At 45.1% G+C, this 19,318-nt stretch overlaps 1 protein-coding gene across 3 annotated transcripts in view; it reads left to right on the top strand.

Annotated features, from left to right (window-relative positions):
• The first annotated feature begins 4,422 nt into the window (after positions 1–4,422).
• The window catches only part of tmem164 (transmembrane protein 164), a 174,825-nt gene continuing 159,929 nt past the window's right edge, over positions 4,423–19,318 (top strand). For all 3 annotated transcript variants that reach the window (XR_015079893.1, XM_086000160.1, XM_086000147.1), the window contains exon 1: positions 4,423–5,110. Coding sequence is in view for 2 of the 3 variants with exons in the window: in XM_086000160.1 (XP_085856286.1) it covers positions 4,688–5,110 (423 nt within the window). In the remaining variant the exon portion in view is untranslated. The remainder of the gene's footprint in view (positions 5,111–19,318) is intronic.

The raw sequence follows: 19,318 nt of genomic DNA, 5'->3' as shown, positions 1-19,318 counted from the left end.
ATATGTAGAACATACCAGCTACTTCACTGTACTAATGTATGATTCTAAGAGCATCATATGATAAACTGTGTTGATGTCATGAAACATATGTACTTTTCTTCTTTAAAAAAATAAACTCACTTTGTTGAATGTTCACCATTTACAAAATTGAATGCTGTTATAGAAAAGGGTCAAAATTCATATTTGCTCCCAGATACCCAGATTTACTGAATTCATCTGTGATTATCTGTTCTGATGAAGGGGCTGTACCCAATGCTTATCGGTCTCCAGATAAAAAAAATGCCGCTATGAGACCCACATGTGTTTCAGCAATGCCTGTCTTTTTGTAGGATATGTTGGAACGCTCAGGCCCCCGCCCTAACCTCTTTTTCCATTACAGTGATGACTGTACTGGAGCTGCTTCTTGCTCTCATCCTTATCTGGAGAATTTAATTATGCTTCAAATTTCCACCCATCCCTTGACTTTCCATGGTCCATCTCTGACTTTTCCCTTCCTTTCATGGACGTCTCTTTCTCTATCTCCAGGGATTGGCTTTTGAAAGACACAAATGACAAGCTCATTAGTTCCAACTACAGTACCTGGATTATACTTCTTCCCATTCCATCAATTTCTACCTGTGTAACATTACCCTCCTTTGCCCCTACCTTAGCCCATCTGCTGCTAAACCCTCATCAATACCTTTCTCATCTCCAGATTCGATTAGTCCAATGCTCTCCTGGCTGACCGCCCTTCCTCAGCCTCTGTAAACTTCAGCTTATCCTAAACTCTACTGCTGTATCCTTTACTGCACCAAGTCCTCACTGGCCTACACTGGCCCCCCAACACCTCAAATATAACATTCTCATCCTCATATGAAAATCCCTTATGGCCTCACCCCTCTGTATCTCTGTAACCATCTCTATCCCTACAGCCTCCACCCCCCCCCCACTCCTTGGTCCTCTAACTCTAGCTTCATGTGCATCCGCCACTCCCTTCCCCTACCATTGGTGGCTGTGCCTTTAGCTGCCTAGGTCCTACGCATTGGTTCCCTCCATAAACCTCTCAGTCTCTTCACTTCCCTCTTCTAATTGAAGACCCTCCTTAAAACCCACTTCTTTGACTTAGCTTTTGGTCACCCCTCTTAATATCTCTCTATTTGGCTCGACATCCATTTTTTTTTACTACACCTCTGTGAAGCTCTTTGGGATTTTTTTTCACATTAAGGGCACTATATAAATGCAAATTATTGTTATTTGTTGTAAGGACTCCATTCCTTTCTCCCAGTTTCTCCTCCTGCTTCACAGCTGCTCTGATGATGTCACTTTCCACACCAGAACATCTGAAATGTCCTCCTCTGTCCTCAGCCGAGGATCTCGCTTTGTCATGGTAGACAAGACCATCGACTGGGTCTGTCTCATTTCCCATGCTTTTGCTTTCACCCCTCTGCCCCACAACCATGATAGGGTCCCACTTGTCCTCATCAGCTTCCCAATTTGCCAGGTTTGCCACTTCTAACACGATCCTACGAACAAACACATCTTTCCCTCCCCTCCCTGCTTTCCGATGGAACCATTCTCTCTGTGACACCCTTGTCCACTCCTCCTCCAACTCCACACCTGTTGTCCTTCCATGGTATCTTTCTGTGCAAGCACAAGAGATGCAACACTTGCCTGTTCATCTCCTCCCACACTACTGTCCAGGGTACCAAAGAGTCCTTCCATATGAGACAACAATTTACATAAGGGCAATTAGGGGTGGACAATAAATGCTGGTCTTGCCAGCGACACCACATCCTGTGAATTAATTTTAAAAAGTGCTTTCTCCAACCTAGTATTCTTTATCCGCCGATCATGCTGTGGTCTCCTCTACAATGGGAAACCAAATGCAGATTAGGTGATTGTTTTGCTGTACATCTCTATTCTGTCTGCAAGTGTGACCCCAAGCTTCCTATTGTTTACAACTTCAATTCCCCATCCCATAACCACTCTGACCTCTCCATCTTTGGCCTTCTATATTATTCCAATGAAGCTCAGTGCAAGTTTGAGGAACGACACATTGTTAGGCACTTTGTAGCCATTGGGCTTTAGCATTGCCATTAATATCTTCAGCCGTTAACTTCAGCTCCCACTTTATGGCAGGAGGTTCTGGCAGTGGGATGGGTGTGTTGGTATTTCTGGGGGGCGGGGCAAAGACAAGTTCGTGCTGGCTGGAGCGTCAACTGTGGTTCAGTGGGCAGCATGCTGGTCTCCGAGTCAAAAGGTTGTGGGTTCGCGTTCCACTCCAGAGACTTTAGCACATAAATCTAGGCTGAGACTCTGGGGGAGAGCTGCATTGTCAGAGGTGCCTTCTTTTGGATGAGACATTAAACTGCTCTCTCAGGTGGATATAAAAATCCTGTGGCACTATTTCGAAGAAGAGCAGGGGAGTTTTTTTGGTGCCCTGGCCAAGTATTTATCCCTCAATCAACATAACAAAAACAGATTATCTAGGCATTATCACATTGCTGTTTGTGGGAGCTTGCTGCGTGCAATTGGCTGTCGCATTTTCTACATTACAATAGTGACTAAACTTCAAATGTACTTCATTGGCTGTAAAGTGCTTTGGGATGTCCTGAGGTTGTGAAAGGTGCTATATAAATGCAAGTTTTTCTTTTTTCTTTTCTCTGTCAGGACACCAAGCTGGTGGGGCAGTAGCAGAAGTAGCACGCTCACCTCAGAGTCAGAAGGTTGTGGGTTCAAGCCCCACTCCAGGGACTTGAGCACAGTCTCGGCTGACACTTCAGTGCAGTGCTGAGGGAGTGCTGCACTGTCAGAAGTGCCGTCTTTGGGATGAGACGTCAGACCGAGGCCCAGCCAGCCCTCTCAGCTGGACGTAAAAGATCCCATGGCACTATTCGAAGAAGAGCAGGGGAGTTCTCCCTGGTGCCCTGGTTAATATTTATCCCTCAACCAACAGCGAAGCAACAGATGATCTGGTCACATTGCTGCTTGTGGGAGCTTTCTGTTTGGAAATTGACCGCCGCATTTCCTAACGTACCCCAGTAACCACACTTCACAAGTACCTCATTTCATTGTAAAGCGCTTTGGTACATCCTGAGGTGGTGAAAGGCGCTATATAAATGCAAGTTCTTTCTTCAATTTCTTTTGTATGTTTCTTTCTATTTAAATATCACTTCAGCTATTTACCCCTTTCATGCTTTCCTTTTGAGCACTTTACAATAAATTCAACTTCCTCCTTTGTATGTGTGTGTGTCTCTCTCTCTCCCCCTTTTGCTTGTTTCTTCCTTTTAAATGCTGTTCCTCTGTATCTTTCCCAATTCTGACCAAGGATCTGCACCTGAAAGGTTTACTTGTCTGTTCTCTCCACAAATGCTGACAGACTTGTTGAATGTTTCCAGTGTTTGCTTGGCGGGGGGGGGGGGGGGGGGGGGGGGGGGGGGGGGGCGGTTGTCTGTTGTTTATTTCCAGGATTTTCTATTGGAGCATCAATGTATGTTGCCCATCTTACCTGAAGCAGTCTCACCTGAAACACTCACATCGCAATTTTTAAAAAAAAGCAGGTATTTAAAAAAAAACACTCAATGAAAAAACAGCAAATCTTAGTCAGACCGTCTACTCCCTGTGTACACATTTCCACAAAAATCATATGCGGTTTTAACAATCGATTTCTTCCTAGTGTTAACCAGTCGAACCTCCCCCCCCCCCCCTCCTCAGATACAGATCAATGATCGAGATGATGAATGATTCTCCCTCACTATAAATGGAACGAAATCAAATAAACCAGAAAGAATTTAATTATTCCCCCTAAATCGAATATTTTTTATTTTAACGGTATTATAAAGTTAACGTCTGTCCCTGAAATAAAATAAAACATAAAATAATAAAGATTTTTTGGGGGGAGGGGGTGTAGTCGTTTAGCAAATGGAAACTCAGCAAGGTTCTGGCAAAGTGACTCGTTCAGTTATATTTGGTCTGAAAGGAAATGAGCACATTTGACGAAACGAACACATCAAAGGCTGCCCTGATCCTCTCGACTGTCTGACTCTCTCCCCTCTTTGTATTTATTGCATCAAAAAAAACCCCACAAAACGTTACTTGACAAAGGTAGCACTCCACCCCACCCCCACCCAATTCACAATTCACAATTCAAATCGCTTTATTGGCATGATAAGTTACATCTTATGTTGCCAAAGCATCAAAATACATTTATGGTTGAGCACATAAACGCAGTTCTATTCATACAGTGTATAAACAGGTATATCCCTGAGTGTATAAATATATCCCCCCACCCCCCGTGTGTAAAAAAAACAGCAATTTTCTTCCCCCTTCTATTGTGACCCGAGCAAATGAATTCCTTCTTCGAAGAAAGACGAAAGGCATTACCTCTTTGAATGTGACTGGTTGAGAGAAATCTGTCAGTGTCCAAAGGGGGTGGGTTTCGAGTCAGTTTCAGCCAATCCCATTTTAGTCCATTTCAGCCGCTACTCTTACGGTGCAGGCAAATCGCTTTGGCAACTTTGTGACAAAGCAGCGAGTCAGACAGCGGTTCGATGGGATGCTTTGTCAAAGGATAAGCAAGGAAGCGAACCATTCGGGGAGAAGACCGAACGCTTGAAATTCTGCATCATACGGGACTGCAGAAGCACCAGTAGCTGATCTCTCGTTCCGCTCGGTGGACCTGAAGGCAGAAAGGCCTCCTGCAAAGTTCATGTTCCGACAAGAAACGAATGTTTTAGTCTCTGCCCCGTCTTGTGCTTACCCTGACCAAGACGAGAAGAGGAACATGTATCGGTACGATGTGTGCATGTTGCTGGACTGGGCGTACGGAGGCGTGGATCCCAAATTCGCCGGTAACGGGGGACCCGAGTGCGCAGATTTCCTGTCTCGCCGCCAGCGATGGGTGGAGAGCATCATCTTGGTCGCGATCTCCTTGCTGGAGATGGCCGTGGCGTATCGCAAGATTAGGCGGCAAGAGCTGGGCAAAGTGTTCCAGGAAAAGCAGGACAGCCTGGGCAAGAACCTGCTCCTGGTCGCCTTGTGCCTCACCTTTGGCGTTGAAGTTGGCTTCAAATTTGCCACCAAGACCTTAATTTACCTGCTGAACCCGTGTCACGTTGTCACCATGATTCAGGTAAGTTGCCTTCTTCGCCTATGGAGACTACGTGAGCGGCGTGTATATGTGTGGGTTAAATGCAAGTTAGCGTTTGAGCCCTATGCTAACAGAGCGGCCCATTAAAACTAACTCAAATTTTGCCAAATGAGGCTGGAAAAAAACTAACCCAGAATATGAACTGCATTCAAAGCTATAGTCCTAGACATGCATTAAAAAAAAAGTAGGGGTCAGGTCTTATTGGAGCTGTTCTTGAATGGGTTTCAGTTTGCTGTAGATTATTGGCCAATATATGACGAGTTGTGGCTGAACTCCATTGGCATAGGATAAAAGTGTCAATGTCCATTGAGACAAAGAAAGACTTGCATTTATATAGCGTCTTTCACAACCTCAGGATGTCCCAAAGTGCACTGCAGCCAATGAACATAGGAACAGGAGGAGGCCGCCATTCAGCCCCTGGAGCCTGTCCCACCATTCAGTTAAATCATGGCTGATCTGTATCTGAACTCCATCTACCCACCTTGCTTCTGTTGCCCTTTAATACCCTTGCTTAACAAAATCTATCAATCTCAGTTTTGGAATTTTCAATTATCTGTACTATATAAATACAAGCCTTTCTTTGTCTCAATGGACATTGACATTTTTATCCCATGCCAATGGAGTTCAGCCACAACTCGTCATATATTGGCCAATAATCTACAGCAAACTGAAACCCATTCAAGAACAGCTCCAATAAGATCTGACTTTTTTTTAAATGCCTGTTTAGGACTATAGCTTTAAATGCAGTTCATATTCTGGGTTAGTTTTTTTTCCGGTTTGGGGGGAGAGTTCCAGATTTCCACTACTCTTTGTGAAGGGGCAGCACGGTGGCATAGTGGTTAGCAATGTTGCCTCACAGCGCCAGGGACGCGGGTTCGAATCCGGCCTCGGGTGACTGTCTGTGTGGAGTTTGCACATTCTCCCTGTGTTTGCGTGGGTTTCCTCCGGGTGCTCCGGTTTCCTCCCACAGTCCAAAGATGTGCGGGTTAGGATGATTGGCTATGATAAATTGACCCTTAGTGTTAGGGGGATTAAATACGTGGGGTTACGGGGATCAGGTGGGATATGTGTCGGTGCAGGCTCGATGGGCTGAAATGGCCTCTATCTGCACTGTGGGGTTTCTGTGATTCTGTGAAGTGTTTTCTGACATCACCCCATAAAAGCCGAGCTCTAACTTTTTAAGGTTCTGCCCTCTTGTTCTGGACTCTCTCACCAGAGGAAATAGTTTCTCTCTGTCAACTCCTTTGATCATCTTAAACACTTTCAATTAGATCATGCCATAATCTTCTATATTCTAGGGAATACAAGCCTAGTCTATGCAACACAGCCTCACAATTTAATCCTTTTGGCTGTGGTATCATTCGGTGAATCTGCGCTGCATCCTTTCCAAGGCCAATATAACCTTCCTGAGGTGTGGTGCCCAGAACTGAGTGCAGTGCTCCAGCTGGGGTCTAACCAGAGCTCTGTACAGCTGAAATATAACTTCATCGCTTTGTATTCCAGCCCCCTTGCGATAAAGGCCAACATCCCATTAGCCATTTAAATTAATTTTTGCAGCTGGCCACCAGCTTTTAGTGATTTCTGTATTTTGGATTCCTAAATCTTTTTCAACTACAGTTCCTAGCTTCTCATTATTGTTGTAATGTGGGAAATGTGGCAGCCAATTTGCGCAAAGCAAGGTCCCACAAACACTAATTACCAGATAATCTCTTTTTAGTGATGTTAGTTGAGGGATAGATATTGGCCAGGACTCCCCTGCTCGTCTTCAAAATAGTGCCATGAGATCTTTTACGTCCACCTGAGAGGGCAAACAGAGCCTTGGTTTAACGTCTCATCTAAAAGACGGCATCTCCACCAGTGCTTACTTCCTCAGTATCTGGGTATAGAAATTAATTTGGTCTATTCTGGAATACCTTATTTTCAATATTCATTGATAACCTTGATCTGGTACTGTTTTGTGACCTGTTAAATTCTTACAACACAATCCACATGCTCTCACTTAATAAAACAATACATGGGTCACTGGCCAGTGAAGTGCCCCACTAATCTGGCAACATCCGTGGAGAGAAATTTGAGTTGACGTTTCGGGTTTGACCCTTCTTCAAAACTGGAGAGAAAAGGAACTAGATCGAAGGCAGGGCTGCGATCGGACACTAATCTGATTGTTCATAACTGCAAACCTGTTGCTTTTAATGAAGGAACAAGAACGAGCATAGCAATAGTTATTTGCACTTTGACAATGCCTTTTGATATAATGAAAAGTTCCTTAGTGCTTCATAGAGACGAACACAAAGCAGTGATGGGAGAAAGGGTTAGGGATGGTGATAGAAGGCTAAACCAATGTGGTGGGTTTTAAGGAGTCTTTTGAAGAAAGTGAGAGACAGCAAGGTGAAGAGGTTTAGGAATAGCATTCCAGAGTCCGGGGCTGACAACTGAAGGTTATGCCACCAAAGGTGCAGCGGAGGAAGGGAAAGATGCAAAGGCGGTTAGAGTTGGATGAACAGGTTGCAGAGGGGGGCAGGGGTCAAGGTCATGGTGGGACTTTCGGATAGAGATAAGGATTTTTGAAATCATTGTATTGGGGAAGAAGCTGGTGAAATTCAGCGAGGACACAGGTGCTAGAGGAGTGAGATTTAGTACGGGATAAAATCAAGATGCTGGTTTTGGATGGGTTGCAGTTTCTGTCTGGTGGAATCCAGAGACTGGTAAGGGGAGCTTTGGAATAATTGAAATAAAAACAGAAATGCTGGAAAAACTCAGCAGGTCAGGCAGCCTCTGTGGAGAGAGAAATGGAGTTAATGTTTCAGGTCAATGATTGTTCTGACAAAAGGTCATTGGCCTGTAAACGTTAATCCAACGTTTCTCTCCACAGATGCTGCCTGACCTGTTGGGTGTTTCCTGCATTTCCTGTTTTTATTTCAGGTTTCCAGCAGCTGCATTATTTTTATTTTTGTTTTATGGGAATAATTGAATCTGGAGGTGACAAAGGTGTGGTTAAGGGTTTAATTGGCAGGAAGGGTGTTGGCCGGTAGTGTTGCGACAGTGTAAAACAAATAGTCCTGGTAGTGGCTAGAATGTGGAATTTAAAGCTCGGGCTGTAGTCAAACGGGATATTGAGGTTGTACAGTTTTAGCCCTAGCCTGAGCAATCATCCAGGTACAGGAAACATTGCTGTTTTTCATATTGTACCTTACTGTGTGGTTACTGTCCTTTTAATAATAGATTCTAGCATTTTCTGTACTACTGATGTCTGGCTAACTGGCCTATAGTTCCCTGTTTTCTCTCTCCCTCCTTTTGATATGAGCTCTGATCAATGATCTGTGCTGAATTAGCTTATCTGAGCTGGCACACCAATGTAGGCTCTGCCTTTGATCTCAATGGTCCTGAATTAGAAGGGAAAAGGGGGCAAAAATGTGTGGTTATTGTATGTCTCTTGTACATGCATGTTGTGAACTAGGTACAGGTATAGCTATTACAGCAATATGACAATACTAAAGTCAAGACCACCTGAAATGTTGGAGGAATCAGTATTTCTGTCTTGTACTATGGGCACAATCTAATTTTATCTTTGATCAACTTCCCCTGTTCCTACTTTTCTGTAGGCAGGGAGTCCTACTGGGGTAAATAAATTAACATTGATATCTCGAGTGTTGGGCAATTCACCCCAGGATTCACCACAGCCAAGCTGAATCCTGTCTCTACTTGATGTTCACACATACACACTTTCCAGCAGAGGACCTCCATAGCAATCAGGAATGGAAACCCAAGCCATTTTTGTCCCTTTTCCCCTTCTAATTCAGGATCATTGAGGCCAACTGCAGAACCTACATTGGTGTGCCAGCTCAGATAAGCTAACTCCGCATAGACCACTGATCATAGCTCATATCAAAGGAGGGAGAGAGAAAACCGGGAACTATAGGCCGGTTAGCCTGACCTCAGTAGCAGGGAAAATGCTAGAATCTATTATTAAGGATGTGGTAACAGGGCACTTGGAAAATCATTATTTGATTCGGCAGAGTCAACACAGTTTTATGAAAAGTAGATAGTGTTTGACGAATCTTTGCGTTTTTTTGAGGATGGCACTAGCAGGGTAGTTAAGGGGGAACCAGTGAATGCAGTATATTTGGATTTTCAGAAGGCATTCGATAAGGTGCCACACAAGAGGTTGTTACACAAGATTAGGGCTCATGGGATTGAGGTTAATGGTTGTTGGAGGTCAATCATCACAGTCCTAGGACATCGCTGCAGGAGTTCCTCAGAGCAGTGTCCTAGACCCAACCATCTTCAGCTGCTTCATCAATGACCTCCTCTCCATCATAAGGTCAGTAGTAGGGATGTTTGCTTATGACTGTACAGTGATCAGTGCCATTCGCAACTCCTCAGATAATGAAGCAGTCCATGCCCGCCTGCAGCAAGACCTGGATGACATTCAGGCTTGGGCTGATAAGTGGCAAGTAACATTTGTGCCAGGCAATGACTATCTCCAACAAGCGAGAGTCCAAACACCGTCCCTTGACATTCAACAGCATTACCATCGTCGAATCCCCCACCATCAACATCCTGGGGGGTGAGGGGGGGGGGGGAGCTGTCACCATTGACCAGAAACTTATGTGGCTGGTCCAGTTAAATACTGTGGCAACAAGAGCAGGTCAGAGGCTGGGTATTCTGCAGTGTGTCTTGCCTCCTGACTCCCCAAAGCCTTTCCACCATCTACAAGACACAAGTCAGGAGTCTGATGGAATACTCTCCACTTGCCTGGATGAGTGCAGCTCCATCAACACTGAAGAGACTCTACACCATCCATGATTGTTGATTGGCACCCCAGCCATCACCTTAAACATTCACTCCCTCCACCACCGGCGTACCGTGGCTGCAGTGTGTACCATCTACAAGATGCACTGCAGCAACTCGCCAAGGCTTCTTCGGCAGTGCCTCCCAAACCCGCGACTTCTACCACCTAGAAGGACAAGGGCAGCAGGCGTGTGGGAACACCATCACTTGCAAGTTCCCCTCCAAGTTACACATTTGTAAGTATCTCACCGTTCCTTCATTGTCGCTGGGTCAAAATCCTGGAACTCCCTCCCTAACAGCACTGTGGGAGCACCTTCACCACACGGACTGCAGCGGTTCAAGAAGACGGCTCACCACCACCTTCTCGAGGGCAATTGGGAATGGGCAATAAATGCTGGCCTTGCCAGTGATGCCCACATCCCATGAACGAGTTTAATTTATTAAAAAAAAAAAAAAAAAAATAGCCTGGATTGAGGTTTGGTTATTGGCCAGAAAACAGAGAGTAGGAATAAACGGGTCATTTTCAGGCAGGCAGGGTGTAACTAGTGGAGTGCCGCAAGAATTTACAATCTATATCAATGACTTGGATGAGGGGACCGAGTGCAATGTATCCAAGTTTGCTGATGATACAAAGCTAGGTGGGGAAGTAAGCTGTGAGGAGGATGCAAAGAGGCTGAAAAGAGATATAGACCAGTTAAGTGATTGGGCAAGAAGGTGGCAGATGTAGTATAATGTGGGGAAGTGTGAAATTATCCACTTTAGTAGTAAGCATGGAAAAGCAGAACACTTTATATAAAAAAAAAAAAAAAAAGTTGAGAGGCTAGTAAATGTTGGTATTCAGAGGGATTTGGGTGTCCTTGTACACTAATCACAGAAAGTTAACATGCAGATACAGCATACAGGAAGGGTAATAGTATGTTAGCTTTTATTGCAAATGGGTTGGAGTACAAGAGTAAGGAAGTTTTGCTGCAATTATATAGGGCCTTGGTGAGACCACACTTGGAGTACTGTGTACAGTTTTGGTCTCCTTACCTAAGGAAGGATATATTTGCTTTAGAGGCATTGCAACAAAGGTTCACTAGATTGATTCCTGGGCTGAGAGGGCTGTCCTGTGAGGAGAGATTGAGTAGAATGGGTCTATAATCTCTGGAGTTTGGAAGAATGAGAGGTGATCTCATTAAAACGTATAAAATTCTTAGAGGTCTTGACAGGGTAGATGCTGAGAGGCTGTTTCCCCTGGCTGGAGAGTCTAGAACCAGAGGTCATAGTCTCAGGATAAGGGGTCGGCCATTTAGGAATGAGATGAGAAATTTTTTCACTCGGAGGGTGGTGAATCTTTGGAATTCTCTACCCCAGGGAGCTGTGGACGCTGAGTCGATGAGTATATTCAAGACTGAGATCAATAGATCTTAGGGCACTAAGGGAATCGAGGGATATTAGGACAGGGTGGGGAAAATGGTGTCGATGTAGAAGTTTGGCCATGATCTTATTGAATGGTGGCGCAGGCTCGAGGAGCCGCATGGCCTACTCCTGCTCTTGTTTCTTAAGTCCTTGTGTTCCTGCATTCGTCCTGGTCTGTATGCCTCAACATCACACCACACAGTGCAGCTGTGGCTGTGTGTCAGGTTTATGCAGTGTGTGCTGTGCCAGTCATCTGTCGATGACTACCATAGGCAGAGTTTGAAGAAGTAATGAAGTGTTGATCCATATAAATGAGAATAGTTCCATTTTGTGCACTTGTGTTCATCAGGGTCTATACAAAGATATTAACTTGAGTCCTCCTTCCCATGGGCCACCACCCCCCCACCCCGGCACAAAAACATTTTTTTTGTAATGTGGTAGAAAGGTCATTATCATATAATATAAGTCCCAGGAGACTTATTTTACTTAGCCCCCACTCCCAGTGCCTATAGACAGGCAATGGCCCCCACTTTTATTTAAAAAAAAAAAGTACGGAACTTTGGTTGATTTAAAAAAAAAACTCTGTTGGTAATATTTTACTTTAAATCCGAAATAAAGAATCCTAAACACAAAATTCTATATTAAACCTTTTTGAAACAATTTCACTTGGAGAAATTAATAATGCACCTCCTAACAAAAAACACTTGGCTCAATCTTTTGACATTAGTTTGGTCTAAGATCCCCAGACTACAATATGGTGATGTGTCCAGGTAAAACTGGGAACTCCGCTGCAGTTAATGATGAACAATGTGAGTGGTGTGCAGGATGAAGGAGAAACTGGGTATCTGGTGCAAGTGCTGTTAAACTAACTGGGCATATCCAGTTCACAACAAGCACGTACAGCAGACATGCATCTACCATATAGTACCAGATATGAAAGAAACATCAATGTTATGTTCATTAATTTCTCCCTCATGCAGTTATGAACAATATAGCCAATGGGGAATATGAGGCCTGCCTCATCGCATAATCTTGGTGTTTGTTCTGCCTGCTCTGGTATTTGTCCACGTATTTCACTATAAATGACATAACTTAGAACATACATTATTAAATGTATCCATTATTAAATTCATAATTTATTTATGGTGTTTGCTGTGTATTTTTTCATTTCCAATGCCTCGTAATTATTAGTGAGTTATCCTTTCTATTGAATATTAATGAATACGGTAGCATAGTGGGTATATTACTGGACCAGTAATCCAGAGGCCTGTCCAAAGACTCCAGAGTACGTGAGTTCAAATCCCATCATGGCAGTTTGAGAATTTGAATTTAGTTTATATTTAAAAAAAAAAAAAAAAAAAAAAAAAATCTGGTGCTAGTAAAGGTGACCATGGAGCGGTCAGATTGTCATCAAAACCCAACTGGTTCACTAATGTCTTTCTTTAGGGAAGGAAACCTGCCACCCTTACCTGGTCCGTAACTCCAGTCTCGCATCAACGTGGTTGACTCATAACTGCCCTCTGAAGTTGCCCACGAAAACCGCTAAAAATACAGACGGCAGTGGTTCAAGATGAAGGCCCACCACCTTCTTGGGGGAACTAGGGATGGGCAATAAATGCCAGCCTTGCCAGCAATGCCCAGAACCAGTGAATGAATAAAAAGCAAATAAGTGCTCTACTTCATCCCCATGTGTATTTTTCATCTCCAATGCTGCTCTGATTTTTAAAACATTTGTCTTCTCCTGAAGGCTGGGCATAATTCCACGATTATCAGGCAGCCTTCTGGTACCTTCCTCAAGTGACCGTTCTGCTTATTGATTGGCAGGCTGTTTTACCATGTGAGTTGTTGCAGCCAAGCCTAATCCTGGCCTTGCCCAACAATCACATATTGTTCCAGAAGGGGTCGTTGGGTAGTGAGCAGAAGTGGGAAACTTATCTGATATTTCTTTCTCCTACCCAATGTGGGAGTGCTGAAGCTGATTATGGCACTGTCCACAGCCACCCTGGGTGAGATCAGCTAATTTAGTACAGGTCAGGGATTAAACCTGTTCCTAGTATGTATATATAAAAAATCAAAAAATTCATCCAATTTTTTTTCTCCACCAAATCACTCACTGTTTGTCATGTTTATGCTGTGAACCAGCCTCTTTGTATAACATTATAAGTGGGTATAAAATTAATTTTAGTACACTGGATGTTAATATGACTTTGGGCATTCAGATAAGTAAAATACTCTTTGCCTTATTTTGAGAGAAAACAGATACTTCTTCATAATTCTGGTTCATTTTCTACATCCACCATTAAAAGCCTGCTCTTAGGTCTTCAGCTTCTTCCTCGCGATACAATAACTGAAGAGTTTTGATGCTTCCTGCATGTAATGCCACTATATAATTCATCTCATCTACTAACTGTTTGCTCGCTATTGATCAGGGAGACTGTGTTCCCTTTGAAAGGAAGGGAGCCTTTGTGCTTGTTGAAGAGGGTTCCAGAAATAAGGGTTAATGTATCAAACCAAGTCGTCTCCTTCCGCGCGCATGCAATTTGGGAGAAATTTGGAAGACCGCAAATAGTGAGTGAGCAGCCCATGGCGACAAGCAGTAGCAATAACAATTAAGACTACTTAGGCATTGTGGGTTTAGGAAGAATACTTAGAAACGCAGAAGCCGGTATAGAGAGAGAGAGAGAGAGAGAGAGAGTGTGTGTGATTAATAAGTTTGTTGTTTCAAATAATTTCAAAACAAGTTGGAATATGAACTTTAGAACCGTTCTTGTGGTTAAACTTTCACAGAAAAGAAAGAACTTGCATTTATATCGCCTGCCGTAAGTGCAGGCAAACATTTTCTTTTATTCCTTTATGGGATGTGGGCATCGCTGGCAAGGCCAGCATTTATTGCCCATTCCTAATTGCCCTTGAGAAGGTGGTGGTGAGCCGCCTTCTTGAACCGCTGCAGTCCATGTGGTGAAGGTACTCCCACAGTGCTGTTAGGGAGGGAGTTCCAGGATTTTGACCCATCGGCGACATACTTCTAAGTCAGGATGGTGCATGACTTGGAGGGGAACTTGTAGGTGGTGGTGTTCCCATGCGCCTGCTGCCCTTGTCCTTCTAGGTGGAAGAAGTCGCAGGTTTGAGAGGTGCTGCCGAAGAAGCCTTGGCGAGTTGCTGCAGTGCATCTTGTAGATGGTACACACTGCAGCCACGGTACGCCGGTGGTGGAGGGAGTGAATGTTTAAGGTGGTGGATGGGGTGCCAATCAAGCGGGCTGCTTTGTCCTGGATGGTGTCGAGCTTCTTGAGTGTTGTTGGAGCTGCACTCATCCAGGCAAGTGGAGAATATTCCATCACACTCCTTACTTGTGCCTTGTAGATGGTGGAAAGGCTTTCGGGAGTCAGGAGATGGGACACTCATCACAGAATACCTAGCCTCTGACCTGCTCTTGTTGCCACGGTATTTATTGGGATAGAGATAAGGTGGGAGGGGTCATTTCCAGCCCATCTGCTCCAAATTTATCCAAATGTGCCCGTGGGAGACCTCGGAGTTTTGGAAGCAACCAGTAAATTAGTTTTTTTTTTACTCCTGCGTCCTGCCCCACCCTGCAGGATATTTAGGCCACAGGGCCTTCTGACTGCGGCTGGAGAGCAGGCCCTGAGGCCGGCAGCCTTGTAAGATCTTGCATCGAACATCCTTCCACCACACTTCAAATTGTCACACTTTGATGCAAAGCTATATTTTGGTTTAATTGTTTTTAAAAAGAGAAAGCCCATCATTGACCTGCCACTTGACGTTTACAAGCAGGTGCACTTGCCCTGTTTTGACAATCGTCTACATTTCTTTTGGATTTGTTTATTTAGAACAGTAGCCTTAAAGTACAGGCCACGTTGGCAGCAAATCAATCATGTTCGTGGCTCCAGATTACACATAAGCAGAACTATAGGAGATGCTGTAATATTTTTAAAAAGGCAGTAAGATCTCCCCCTCTGAAACACAGCACATCTAGAGGAACTTCCTCTTTTACCTCAAGCCAAGCCTCTGATTAATGTTGTAGTCACTTAAGCACGAACCGCACCAGATAACAGATTCAATCGAAGTGGAAAGTACTGGGCATGGGGAGCTGGGTTGTACACAATATTGGGATCATCTTAAATAAGAGTACCACAGGTGCATTCCGAAAACAAAACAAAAAATGTGTTTTATTGACACTCTTTCAGGTCCTGGTGCTTCCAGTAAAATGAAACTTGGCATTTGACTGAGCGTCTATCAATTTGAGACAGCTGTATAGATGGACTTTAAGTAACAATTCTCTTTATGCTAGCTAACAAACCGGGATCCCTCTGGCTGGTACTTTTTCTAGCGTATAACATGATGCAACTAACCAGTAATTATTGAGATATCCTTTTTATGATATGAACCAGTTAAAATAAATAAATAAAATAAAGTAGAATTACTCTGTTGGTCAGCTAGTACCTGAACCATTTTGTTGAGGTGATTACAGTGCAATTCATCCATGTTTTGTTTATTCTCTGGTTAAGTTGGGATTAAATATTTTAATAAACAGTCTGAGTGTATAACTTTTGCAAGAGTTTACTTGCAGTGCTCTATATTTACTAGAATGATGGCATAACCTGGGTGTGTAGTGCTAGCACTTGCATGTAACCTGAACCAGATATTTGTATCTTTTGCATATCTATTTCTTCAATCTCTCCAAAAACAAACAAAACAAGCACTTGGTGAGATTTGGCTTGATACAAATTGTTAAGCTGCTTTATTTCACAGTAAGCAGACGTAAAGAGCAATCGTTATGATCAGATTCATTTAGTTCAATCAGTACACGATGGAATAGAAAAATAATGAACATGCTATACTTCCCCATGTCAGTGGCTCATCATGTTTGACTTAAACACATTTGTAACTCCCCTTGCGTTGTTTCCTTCTCATAGCCTTTTGCTGGGCCTCACTTGTTCTCGGATTTCTGTTTCAAAAACCCCTCTGCCAGCGTCTATCTCTATTTGATATCTTGCTGCTCACAGCCAGAAAAGGAAGGCCTGCCCAACATCCTGCCAAGGAGCTGGGACCATTGAATCTCCGACACAGTGGGTGTGAGATGTTTATCAAGTACTGAGACAAGCTAGCGAATTGCTTTTTATTTACAGTTTTTATAAGGTAAAACATCAAATTGAGGTCATTAGCTTCTTAATTATCTGTTGCCTCAAACCCCCCTTTTAACTTGCATGAATACACTATGGGCTAAAACACAACATTTGGAGTAGCACGCTTTTTTGAAATCCTTTCTGTGGAAAAATGGTCAAAAAAAAAAGTGCCAAAATGTGACACTTGGCTAGACGTTACCCTGGACTTAGGTCACTTTGATCCCTCTCCCTGCGTTTGTCGCCAAGATGCAGAAGAAACTCATCGACTTCTTCTGGGACAAAAGGAAGCACTGGGTCTCTGCCGCGGTTCTGTGTCTCCCGCTTAGGGAGGGCGGTCAGACGCTGGTGTGCCTTCACACCCAGGCTGCGACTTTCCATCTTCAGATGCTGCAGAGATACCTGTACGTCGAGAATCCTCCGAGATGGTGTGCGCTGGCGACGTTTTTCTTCCGCCAGCTGCACGGCCTCAATTACGACACGCAGCTCCTGTTCACGAAAGTGGGCGGCAGGTGTGCCGGCCTGCGGGAGCTGCCTGTCTTCTACCAGGAACTGCTATGGGTTTGGAACTACGTCGCTTCCAGGCGGAGCTCTCCCCCGTCAGGAGCGGCGGCTCTCCTTCGGGAGCCGCTGCTCAGGAATCCGCACCTCCACGAACGCGGGTTCGGGCGGCTGGCGGAGGGCAGGGCTGTACTTGGCAAGGTGACCAGAGTCGGGGACCTGCTCGATGGCGGAGGAGCGGGCGCGGCGCCTGTCCTGGGCCAACGTCCAGCTCGCGGTCGAAGCCATCGAATCGGTGAAAGCGGCACTGGGCCCCGACTCCACTAGGTGTATCGAGGCGGCTCAAGCACGTGGGGCGATCCCGTCCGAGCTTACCCCCGTTCGGACGGAATTCCTCATCGGCGCCCGGCCCCGAAACTCCCCTCGGGAACCGGCGCCTCACAACTTGAGCCGTCTCGAGGAAATACCCTCCGTGCCTTTTCATTCCGCGCGGAGGGGTTTCCTGTACGGGCTGCTCCTGCACACTCTCCACTTTGCCATCTTCGCTTACCATCTGGATACGCCTTGGCGTGGCGTCTTGCCGAGTGGCGGTGGCGGAGGTCCCCAATGGAGGGCTCTCTACGCGGGAGTTCTCCCTTGTTCCATCGGGGACTTGGCCTGGAGGGTGTTGCACGGAGCGGTCCCGTGCAATAAGGTTTTAAGTAGGTTCACGGACTCCCAGGCCGCCTGCATTTTTTGCGGCCTGGAGGAGTCCGTGTTTCACGTTTATATGGAATGTGAGAGGTTGCAGCCCCTCTTTCACTACTTGAAGGGGCTGCTCCTCGATTTTTGGTTGCACTTCAGTCCCACGCTCTTGATCTACGGTCACCCGGTGCGGAGGGGAGCGGACAGGTTGGAGGACCTCCTTGTGGGCCTGCTCCTGGGCCTGGCTAAAAGAGCCATCAATTGGTCCAGGCAGCGGGCGGTCGAGGGGGTCGTCCAGCCGGATTGCCTGCCTCTCTTCCGCGGCCATGTTTGCGCCCGGGTGGCCCTGGAGATGGAGCACGCGGTGTCCGCCGGTGCGCTTGAGTATTTCTGCGACCGGTGGGCGCTGCGGGGACTGGAGTGCATCATCAACCCGGAAAACCAAATTTTAATTTGATTTGTTAAGTTTTAGTTGAACTTTTGTTTACAGTCCAATTCGGTTTTTTTTGAGTACAAACAAGAGTTACCCTGGACTTAGCTTGGTCCTGCTCCCTCTGAACAGGAATGAATTTCAGGTGATGGTATGACATTATGTATGTTCTATAGACTGATCACTCTCTACTATACTTAGTGCTGGATTTTCCTTTTTTTGTTAAGGAGCAGAGTAGTAGTGGGGTGGGGTGGGGCTTCTATCTGCCCCTTACTGTGCCCAACACTGACCCATTTCCTTGGTAACATGGTTGGCTGCCTACAGGATTCCTGCTACCAAGGCTGAGCCTGCTATTGGCCCTGGGGCAAATGGTGAAAGTGTTGCTGTGGGAAATGGAGTTTGAGGGAAAAGTCCGCAAAGACGGCAGGTGCCTCAGCCTAGTAGGGCTTAAGAACGAGGCCTACGTGGGTAAGGCATTAGGGGTCAGAATAGAGGAAGAGGAGGCTACTACAAGGCCCTCTTTCTCCATGGGGGAGCCTCCAGTCCATTATTGCCACTTCATGGGGTTTGGCTCTACGTTCAGCATAGTAACCCTGGGAAACGGTGGCAACCTGGGGGGATGGGAGAGAAATCTGCCGAGGACCCAGGCCGCACCACCCCTCCCACTGCAATTTGCACACGGTGGGTGGGGAAGTAGTAGCCAGCAGTGGTCCCGGCAGGAGTTGAGGAGTCATTCTCTGCTGCGATCCCACACACAATCGGGTTGCATTGCAGAAAAGAATCTAGTCCAATGTCTTTTCATCAAATAAAAACGATTGACAACCGAACAATTTACTTGTATTCAGATTCTATTTATTCCAATGAATACAAAAATCAGGAGAGTGAGGGGATGGTATAGACCATGACTTGCACTGTTGGTTGGTGATCTAGTCACCTAACAGCTGCAGTGGTCTGGGTCATCAGTTATTTTGAGAGTATAATCTGAAGTGGGACATTGCCGCAAATCTGTGTTTGGGTCAGGCGAAGAGCTCTACGTACAGCGGTCTGTGGATTAGAATCTTGAACAGGATCAAGCAATAGTAGAAATAAAAATATTGTATTCATATTGCAGAACCTCCAATGATGATCCACTGATAATGTAAAGTCATTTTTGCGCTAAAAAGATTTGAATGATCTGATCATTTGAATTAAGTAAAGTGGAATTCAAAAATTGAATTATCAGATAATGTAAAATAAGCAACT

This window comes from Somniosus microcephalus, chromosome 1 (genome assembly GCF_052327205.1).
Source record: "Somniosus microcephalus isolate GS21.2 chromosome 1, FLI_Smic_1.0, whole genome shotgun sequence".
NCBI classification, from domain to species: domain Eukaryota; kingdom Metazoa; phylum Chordata; class Chondrichthyes; order Squaliformes; family Somniosidae; genus Somniosus; species Somniosus microcephalus.
The sequence above is the reverse complement of the archived record's forward strand: the minus strand, read 5'-3'. Positions and strand labels throughout refer to the sequence as shown.